The 9,499-nt window shown below is 51.9% G+C and overlaps 3 protein-coding genes across 3 annotated transcripts; 2 read left to right on the top strand and 1 right to left on the bottom strand.

Annotated features, from left to right (window-relative positions):
* The first annotated feature begins 8 nt into the window (after positions 1-8).
* On the top strand, positions 9-2,586 carry AFUA_2G13512 (OSTA/TMEM184 family protein). The gene is made up of 7 exons (XM_077804191.1): positions 9-380; positions 453-470; positions 522-575; positions 622-709; positions 763-1,776; positions 1,833-2,197; positions 2,258-2,586. Exons 1-7 carry the CDS (start codon positions 253-255, stop codon positions 2,436-2,438), a joined length of 1,848 nt encoding a protein of 615 aa, XP_077660353.1. The 5' UTR covers positions 9-252; the 3' UTR covers positions 2,439-2,586.
* Positions 2,587-2,818: 232 nt separating this feature from the next.
* AFUA_2G13500 (uncharacterized protein) lies at positions 2,819-4,939 on the top strand. Its single transcript, XM_001481623.2, has 2 exons — positions 2,819-3,534; positions 3,595-4,939. The coding sequence occupies exons 1-2, from the start codon at positions 3,411-3,413 to the stop codon at positions 4,917-4,919; spliced, it is 1,449 nt and encodes a 482-aa protein (XP_001481673.1). The 5' UTR covers positions 2,819-3,410; the 3' UTR covers positions 4,920-4,939.
* Positions 4,940-5,861: 922 nt separating this feature from the next.
* On the bottom strand, positions 5,862-9,179 carry AFUA_2G13490 (KH domain protein; the record flags this gene model as incomplete). The annotated part of the gene is made up of 6 exons (XM_750589.1): positions 5,862-6,917; positions 6,978-7,342; positions 7,398-7,722; positions 7,782-8,243; positions 8,297-8,578; positions 8,652-9,179. The coding sequence occupies 6 exons, from the start codon at positions 9,177-9,179 to the stop codon at positions 5,862-5,864; spliced, it is 3,018 nt and encodes a 1,005-aa protein (XP_755682.1).
* Between the last annotated feature and the right edge of the window lie 320 nt (positions 9,180-9,499).

Here is a 9,499-nt window from a genome sequence, read left to right as displayed (position 1 = left end):
TCCTGCCTACGCAATGCCGCACGGGACTTGGTCGGGGTTGCTTTGGGCTATCTAGCTAGTCAGACAGCAGCTTCGTCCTTCGTTGTTTTCGGCCACGGCTCATATTTCGAGAAATATCCTGCTCTTGATCTTATTCTGTCAAAGAGCAGCTCCTTCTAACTTCGAGGGATCATGTTTTGATATTTTTGTTATCTCCGCTAGGTTGCAGCATGCTTTGCGGGTAGACTCAGGCAATCAACAAAACGCGTGGTCATGTACCGCGGAGTCTTCACGACAATGACTGCAGGCTCTTCTTCTGGTGGTACAGGGTCGAGGCTGGCTCGAGCTGTGGTGATAGTTGCTGGCGTCTCTGCACTGGTAGCTTCGATGCTGTCACTTTTGTGAGTAACACATGTAGTATGGCTTTTACCTCAAGGATCGCTAAGCTAACATCACCTGTTCTTTCCACCTAGGTCCATATGGCTCCAGACGTGCGATGAGACCCTCTGAACTCATCAGCTGTGCGCTGACTTGTTTGACAGTAAAAATTACCGAAAGCCATTGCTCCAACGATATGTTGTTCGTATACTCTTGATGTTAGTGTTTGCTCCTAAGCAGGGGACCATGAGCTCATTCGGCTAGGGTTCCAATATATGCGGTTGCTTCTTGGTCGAGCATCGTTTCACGGCGAGCGTCTCTTTGGCTAGATCCTATTCGCGACGTCTACGAGGTATAGCAGAAGCTCTGTTCTATTGCGCCGTGGTGTTGACCTCTGTTCTTTAGGCCTTCACGATCTACACTTTCTTCCAACTGCTCATCAACTTTCTTGGTGGCGAGCGGGCTTTGATTATCATGACACATGGCCGTCCTCCTGTATCTCATGCATGGCCCCTGAATCACTTCCTTCCAAAAGTCGACATCTCGGATCCGCACACATTCCTGGCTGTCAAGCGCGGGATCCTCCAGTATACATGGCTGAAGCCTATTTTGGCCATCGCCTCAATCATAATGAAAGCGACGGATACCTATCAAGAGGGCTACCTCGGCCTGGAGTCAGGTTACCTTTGGACAGGTATAGTGTACAATGTCAGTGTCACTGTTAGTCTTTACTCTCTCGCAATGTTCTGGGTCTGCTTGCACGACGACTTGCAGCCATTTCGGCCGGTTCCCAAATTTCTCTGCGTCAAGCTCATCATCTTTGCCTCCTATTGGCAGGGCTTCTTCTTGTCCATTTTGCAGTGGTTAGGAGCCCTGTCGAATGGTGTGGCAGGATACACACCCGACAATCTCGCTGCAGCAATACAGGATAGCTTAATTTGTTTTGAGATGCCCATTTTCGCCATCACGCATTGGTACGCCTTCTCCTGGCACGACTACGCGGATCCCACCATTTCCGCCGCTCGGCTGCCGGTTGTGTATGCGCTTCGAGATGCCTTTGGAGCCAAAGATCTGGTGGAAGACACGAAGATGACTCTTCGGGGTGAGAACTACGAGTACAGGCGATTTGATTCCGGGGATCATATCATCCCGCATGCTGAGTCTAAATCTCGAGTTAAACGCGTCATGGACGGAATGCGGTACGAGCGAGGCGGAAAGGCAAAGTACTGGATTCCCAAGCCAGGAGAGGTCAACAGTCGAACTCCTTTACTGGCTGATGCAGAATCAAGTAACCGGAGTCGAAGAAGCAGCGCTCTGGAGCGCTTCCGTTCAAATAGCGACATGGAAGAAACCACTCTGGATCCAGACGACGAGGATTTGTTCACCAAAGCTCGCGCGTTAGAGTTTGGAGATTGGAATGTAAGTCTTGCCCACATTGACGACGAAGAACGAAGTGGAGAGCTGATTTTTTCCAGTACCCGGTAATCACAGCCAACGTAGTTCCAAGAGATCAACGTTTGCCGAGTACTACAGTCTACCACAATGTCGAGCACGCCGCCGAGCCAGTGAAGAGAGCCCGGAAGCACAGGAAATCCCGTACGATGAGCGGGAAAGGTGAGCAGCGGAATGACCGCAATGGCTCCAGTCACTCCCGGCGACTAGGCAGTCACGAGTCGCCTTCCCTCAAGCGCGGCTCAAGCTCCTTGACCACCCAAGGTTCCCACCGCAGCCAGTTAGTTGACCTCGTAGTCGAAGATCGAGATGCTGAGGAGGAGGAACGGGCGCAAGCTGAGAGAGCTTTCGGTACAGCATTGATCGAACCAGAAACCAAACACTTTCAGTAAGTTCACCATTCTCTCGAGAATTGGTTAGGAAACAGCATTAATCGTTTCACATTCAGGAGGCCTTCGGGTAAACCGGTCGGCGAGGAGAACCACACAGCATCGCCTGCAGAAGGTGGCAACACCTCTAATGAAACCCCAGAAGCTGTTAAAGAGCCTGAAGAATCCGAAGAAGAAGAGTCGAGAACCCCTGTTTGGTCCTATGGGGGCCTAGAAGAGGAGAACGTTTGGGGTAAATAGATGGATGAGCTTAACTTCATCTCATGCCAAACGGCTAATGACGGGACGATCTGCGATTAATCATTCTGGGTATTCAAACAAATGTCTAGGATATATTAAGTTCCATTTAACAATTGAATATATGGGATACGATTGATGGACACCTAAAGTCTGCACTTTGCTCAGCACGAGGTAATCACATATATCACGCATCATTGGCCAGAAAGCTGGTGATAGGAATGACGTTGGTCAAGCAGAGAAAGGCTAAATGACTTCTATTATTGTCTCCTAGCGACGTGGTTGTGATAGAAACCTATTAGTTTCTGCGGCTGAGCAATAGCGGTGCCTGTTTACGCGCTGCCCACCACTAAAGCGGGAGAATCAACCAGCAGCGCTCCAGTCAGGCACCATCGCTTCTAGGCCGTCGTGGGATGAGATGTCGGCGATCCAAGCCAGTCAATGTGATGTACTCTGCTGCTGCCAACAAATGAGATGCAGAACCTGCCTGAGCAATGATCAACGATCCAACACGCTACTCAAGATGGTGTTCCACAAACCGCTGTGACTGGTTCTGATGACCATGTTCTGAGCCCTCGCGGGAAATTATCAGTTGATCACAGCTGGCTTAGCGCAGCAGCCGTTACTTGAATCAGGTTAGATGCAGCTGCATCATGCAGGATCGCTATTCCGTTTCATCCTGAGCTGCGTACTTGTCGTCACTCGCCTATGCGGCCGATGTATATGATGGATGGCCCTCCCCAGGCAGGAGTCGTTTCTTGTTGGTTGAGAGTGGATTGAGACGTTGGCCTAGACGTTCCAGCCTCTCTGAAGTTTTGGGATGGTGAATATCAGCTGGCCTGTCTGTTACCGTTGTGCTTGTGGTGATCCATTCTTTATCGTTACATGTTAAATACTTTATTTTTTTTCTTGTGACCCTTTCAGTTCTGTATCTCCAACAAGTGATGGAGCAACAGCTTTGAAGCTCGGACGGCGATGAGGCTGGCAATTGAACAAGCAGGATCCGTATTCACTGGCTGGATTGCGTCCTGCTTGTCCTGTCTGCGCCCTGAAGGTGATGTTCAGAGCTCACATTACCAGAGGGCAACGAAGTCGAACGGTATGTATTCCTTTCCTGACCGTATATACCACCAACAGACGCTAATGTCTTGCAATCCAGGCGTCGAACGAGAGATGAGGATATGTCACACTCAACCTCATCTCGTGCCTCCAATGAAGCTGGTGGTCTATGATAACCTTCCGAGCCCCGGTCCTCCACCTCGGACCTCATCCTTTCCACCGTGGATAACGGAGGGCAGAAGTATCGCCTCCCGAGCATCCAACAGGGCCAGCATGTCGTTCAAGCGACAGTCCACCACCCCATTGAGGATCAGTGCGCCGACCGACTTCAGGAGAGTTGAGACGTTCCAATCCTTTGCCTCCAGCCCAGCAGAATTTCAACCTCTCGTGTTGAAGATCCACACACCGGGCAACCGTCTTTCGGATCTGCCAACATTTGACGAATTTACTTCACAGGAGGGCCGACGACGATCTCTTTCCTGGCCTGCAAAAGCAGTTGTCTCTCCCACTGACCCCTCGCGTATTCCCCGCGTTCGATCCCATCATCACTCTTCGTCATCTTTCCAATTAGCCCGCAAACCCGTAGGATCAGGCTCCCGTCGATCTTCCCTTTCGAACTTGGAGCAGCTTCTGGACAAGCAATCTCCCATCGCAAGCCCTGGAATGCCTCACTTCTCAGCCCGTACCTCAACCGCCACCGGCCTCAGCGAGGCCATGTTCTTACCAACACACTCCAGGCTGCAGGAACCCTCGGCTGGCTATGGGTCAATGCCCCAACGCCAACGCATCGATATCACCCCGCCCATCGCGGTGCCCCCCAAGACACCTCCCAAAACTCCCCTGCAGGACAGGCCGCTACCACCTCTTCCTACCGGTAACTCCCCATCGTCAACGGAAACGCCCACATCCAATCCCTCATCCACCCCCCTCTCCGAGAACGACGTCCAAACCCAAACCCCAAACACCACCCCGTCCCGCTCCGGCCGCGTCGCGCAGTGGCTCCTCCAAACAAGCAGCAAAGCCTCTCCCCCTGTCTCCTGGAAACTCCAGGCCGGCCGGAGCAGAGGCGGCAGCGCGAGCGCAAACGCCTTCCGCATCCGCTCACGCACCCTCAGCGGCTCAACGGCCGTCTCGTCCGCACCGAGCACAACCACCACCACAAGCTTAGGTCCCAGGACGCCCACATCGCGAGGCACGCGAGACCTCAATCTAAATCAACTATCTGAAAAGGATCTCGAGGCCTTTCCTTCCCGGGCCCTCTTCTCACATGCCCCACCAGCCCTCTCATCCACAAACATGTCCATCCCCGACGACAGATCCTACCCCACCATCTACGAAGGCCAGCAACAGCAGTTCGCATACAGCGAGTTGGAGTACTACGCGGGTCCCAATCACCGCCAATCAACTATTGGCCTGGCCTTTTGATTCTTCCGCTAGTTTTCCTTTCTGTCATTCAATTCTAGTGCTTTATACTCTATGCAGGTCACACGTTATCGTGGTGGTTCTCGAGGCACCTGCCACATGCACGTGCTTTCGATTCATGTCGATAGAAATTTTCCTCTTTTCTCTTGTTCTGTAGCCTTTGCTCCGTGTGCGATGATTCCCCGTGCGTGATGTGCGTACCTGCAGCACCCGGTCTGCGGGTCGGGTAGGGCGTGCGCTCTTTGTCGTTGGTCGGGAAAGTGAGAGGATAATAATATACCTTACATTCGATCGGATGGATGATTGCAATCTGCCGTAGGCTATGAAGCAGGATGTATGGATAGTATCAGAAAAGCAGTCACTTGGTATTCTGTCTACACTTCAAGGTCTTTGGGATATCCGAGTGCATCAAGGTATATAAAACGATCCAACATCAGGCAGTCAAACAGAACCAGTCTCCAACTCCATGGTGGAGAAGAAAGCAGATTTGAGACAGAGAAAGAGCAGACATGCAAACACCTCCATACACCATCATTCCACTTGGTATCATATATTGAATGTTTGAAAGAAGATTCGACCCTCCAATGTGTTTCCCTTGTAAAAGACAAAATCGGCATTGCCGTCTCTCCACACACACCCCCCGGAAGAAGCACGAAACAAGAAACGCAAACATATGGCACGCAGACTAATCAGGAACAAAGCAGATCGGCTGATTTTGGGAAAGAGAAGACGCAGGAGTAAAACGTCTTTCAACTCAGAACAGAGCAGCCAATGCTCTTTTTCGTCCCACTCGAGAGATCTCCTGACGATCCCTCTTGCATGCTGTCTGTGGTATCAAATGGGAACGAAACCGAAAACAGGAAAAACAAAAACCGCTGAAAACAAACTTCTCGAAACAGCAGATCAAGTGCCTTGGGGTATAGTGCTGCAAACTGATATCTTGATTTAACGCGGTGGCCCAATAGGAGCCGGGTATCCAGAAGTAGAATTGGAAGTACTAGGACGACCACTATCAAAAGATGCGCGGGGATCATGCTTGGGAGTCATGTCGCCCGGCGCGGTACCGAACGGAAATTTGGTATCAAAACGTGCTGGCCAACCGTTTGTGCTGTTGCTGTGGCTGTGGGAACTGCCAAGGACAGGTAAGTCGTCCTCCGGCAGATTCACACCCGAGTCATTCCATGGGTTGCGGTAGCCACTGTCTCGGGACTCCATGGAAACAAGAGAGGCCTTTGACGCGTTGCTGGATGCGTGTTTAAAGAACGAACCGGGAGAAGCCGAATGGTTCTTACGACCAATGAAAGAAGAAAACGAGGAGATGCTGCCGGGCTTCCGAAGCCTCTCGAAAATCGATCCTCGCTCGCTCGTCTCATCGGGGAAGCTGGGCCGGGTGGGGGAGTCGGTAACAATGGGCGCGGGAGCATGCTGCAATAGTTTCGAGTCGAAGAACGGGAGGGACTCTTCAAACGAGTCGGACTTGGGGCGCGGGATCGCACCCTTGACCGTGGTGGCATCAAGGCCATGGGCGACAAGCCGGGAGATCAAGAAATCGATGGCATCCTTGAGACCACCGGCGTTGTTGCGCGTGTACCCGAGCACAACACGGTCCTCAGGAGCGAAGGTCGAGGAAGCCGAACCGGTCTCCGAGATTGGCGATTCGGGGTTTGCGTCCACCGAAGTATCGACCTCGTATTGCTCTTTCAATTTGCAACAGACATCTTCGCGGAATTCGGGAGATTTGAAGAAGTCACGCAACTCCTGAGAGCTCTGGAAAAGAAGTTCGTGGCTCTCTGGCACCATTCCCAGCAAGGCATCAACAGCCTGAGGGACCTGATACTCGGGTCCAGAAATGGTTACCACGTCGCTAGCCAGCTCTGTGCTAGGAAACTCGATCTTGCAATTCCACTTCTTCTCAAGCTCATCGATCTCGGCCATGCGGGCAAGCAGTTCACGGTGATACAAACGATTGATGACAACACGCTCAGAAACGTATTCGGCATCCTGGATGGCTATTAGCAAACCAACTTTTGACGGGCTGTCACGACAAGATCGACCACTTACAACTTTCTCAACCATGTCCATGATTTCCTGCTTGACCAGATCGAGCGACTGGGCATTGCGGGCTGGCGTCCGGCAGATGACATTGTCAACCTTGATGTCATCATCTTCCTTGCCCATACCGCCGCGGTCCATAGCGTTGGAGAATTTGACGAAGACGGAATACTTCTTCATGATGCGTTGAATGTGCTGTCCGCCGATTCCGATGATCCGCTTGTGGTACTGATCCGGCACGTGGAAAGAGATCGAAGCAGGCATCTCCTGCTCAACAAGATCAAGACCGTTCTTTGTGGACTCATATTGATTGCCACAGACGTCAATGTAGAAGTTGTACTCGTTGAAGCCATCGAATATGATTTGAACGTTGCCTGAAGAAGGTCAATGAGACGTTGCAGCAAACAGTCTGTTGGAAATAGGACTTACTCTGGCCCATGATCTTATTGATCTTGCCGTTCTTCTTTCCACTGACAAACTCCTTGTGCTCATTTGCAAGCTCGATCTTGACGCGCATTTGGTACTGGCTTCGCTTCACAAATGGAATTTGGTTGACAACCATCATTGCGGATTTCACTGCGTCGTCCGACCCATTGATGGTAAAAGTGAGATTGTCAAAGCTGACTTCGGCGCCCGAATTGGTGCAGATGTCAGACAACATTGTGCGGATGTCCGCGGCAGAAGGAGCGCGGAAGCCGCCTTGGGAAGGGTCAGGCATGATGATCCACCATGAAGCACTGTAGAATTGACCGGCCTACACAGTTGTTAGAAAGTGAATGCAATTGGGATCAGAGATGGTACGGCTCGACGCACCAGAGCCATTATTTCCCGCACAGTGCGCTCAACGTGCAGAACCTCGGTGCCCTGGATACGCACCAGGCCCCGTTGGCTGCCGAGCTGCGGGAAGAGAACATAGGAGCCGTTCATTTCCATCACCTTCCGGACCTTGTCGAGGCGGTCAAGCAGAATGTTGTCAATCTTGTTGGAATTGACGATGACATCCTTGACGTAGATCTTGACTCCCATCACCAACTCTCGCAACTTCTGTTTGGCACGGGCAATCTGTTCCTGGGTATCACCCGTAATGTACACCTCATCTTCACTGCGGCGATGGGCGCCTGGAGGGGTGTAGCCGAAAATTCGAGGGAAGGGTGGGGGGAAGTAAATTGCCGTGCCAGTAGCCGCTTCGATGAGCTTGATGTTCTTGCGCGTCCGACCGCAGACCAAAGTATGCATGGTCAACTCCAATCTCATGGCATCCACATGACGTTTCAGCTGGCGATGCATTAGTGCCCAAGATCAAGCTGATTGGCGAGATCGAAACTCACAATTTGGTCAATCATGATCAGAACCCTGGTCTTAGCATGCTCAGCACTCTCCATGTCACCGTAGATGGAAACCCGGAACCGATGATCCAGCCCATTGTCCGAAGCGTATCCATAGGATGAAACCACCGAACTGTCCGAATCACGAAACTTGGGGCTCAGTAGGAAAATGTCGGTGCCTGTGTAGGCAGCCAGGGTATCCAGGTGTTCCAGAACACTCGATCGAACGCCCTTGGTCGATCCATCCATAATGAGATGTATGTCCACATCGACGGTCGCGCAACGCTGAGGATAGACATGTTAGCGAATATTAGAACCACCTAGATATGATGCTGTGGATTGGAAGCTAGTCTCATACCAGTAGGATGGGTGTCTCGTTGAGAATTTTGGCCCGCATCTTGCGCACAGTTTCTCCATCACCCGTAATGCAGACGTTGGTCACCAGGCCTTGGGGTCGTCTCTGTAATGAGGGAACCGATTTGGGTTCTGACGATGTAACCACCGCTTCAACGCGACCGTTACTGGACTCCGTAATCTGACGGCATAATCTGCGAAGAGATTCGACGTTGTTGGCGTGGACGGGTAGGTTGTAGACTGGGGTTCCTTCCGGAGTGCCTTCAGGAAAAGACCAGCGCTGAAGGGCGCCGGGACTCGCATGAATCACGTCATCGATATCCGGGCCAGCGAGGGTCGAGGAGAATGGGACATTGAAGGACAGGTTGACCGTGGGATCGATTCCGGTAGGAGGGGTCATAGGAGGAGCGCCATGCGGCCGCCGAAGAGTGTGAGAGGTCATGTCAGTGTGAGGTCTAGACATGCCAAAGGTAGGCGTCATCCGCTCCCAGCCATGACGGGCCTGGCCCGTAAAATTGGAGATCTTGTGCATGACACCAGAATAGATCGAGTCTCTGACCCCTTGAGCAAGTCGAGGGGAAAGAGAGGAGAGGGAGCAGGAGGGAAATGGCGGAAGTTGATCCGGAAGGAATTTGGTGAAGAGAAAGGAGAGGAGGGATCGATCTCACGAAGGATGGAGTCGCCGTTCTCGACAGGGATGATTGGGGGAGGGCGGCGTCGGATGGAATGGTGTAGGTGGACAAGGGCGTTATGGAACCGGAATGGTGGGAAAAGGCAAAGCAATTCGATCAACGAGACAAGGGTATCGAAGTGGGGAAATGGAGGCAGATGAAGAGCAAAGGAAAGACAAAG

Source organism: Aspergillus fumigatus, chromosome 2, assembly GCF_000002655.1.
Source record: "Aspergillus fumigatus Af293 chromosome 2, whole genome shotgun sequence".
NCBI lineage: Eukaryota > Fungi > Ascomycota > Eurotiomycetes > Eurotiales > Aspergillaceae > Aspergillus > Aspergillus fumigatus.
This window is presented reverse-complemented; position numbering and strand designations above follow the sequence as displayed.

Coding starts and splice junctions, on each gene's coding strand:
- AFUA_2G13512 (XM_077804191.1), top strand. CDS start 253: ATGTACCGCGGAGTCTTCACGACAATGACTGCAGGCTCTTCTTCTGGT. Junction 1,777..1,832: donor TAGAGTTTGGAGATTGGAAT/GTAAGTCTTGCC, acceptor GATTTTTTCCAG/TACCCGGTAATCACAGCCAA. Junction 2,198..2,257: donor CCAGAAACCAAACACTTTCA/GTAAGTTCACCA, acceptor TTTCACATTCAG/GAGGCCTTCGGGTAAACCGG.
- AFUA_2G13500 (XM_001481623.2), top strand. CDS start 3,411: ATGAGGCTGGCAATTGAACAAGCAGGATCCGTATTCACTGGCTGGATT. Junction 3,535..3,594: donor GAGGGCAACGAAGTCGAACG/GTATGTATTCCT, acceptor CTTGCAATCCAG/GCGTCGAACGAGAGATGAGG.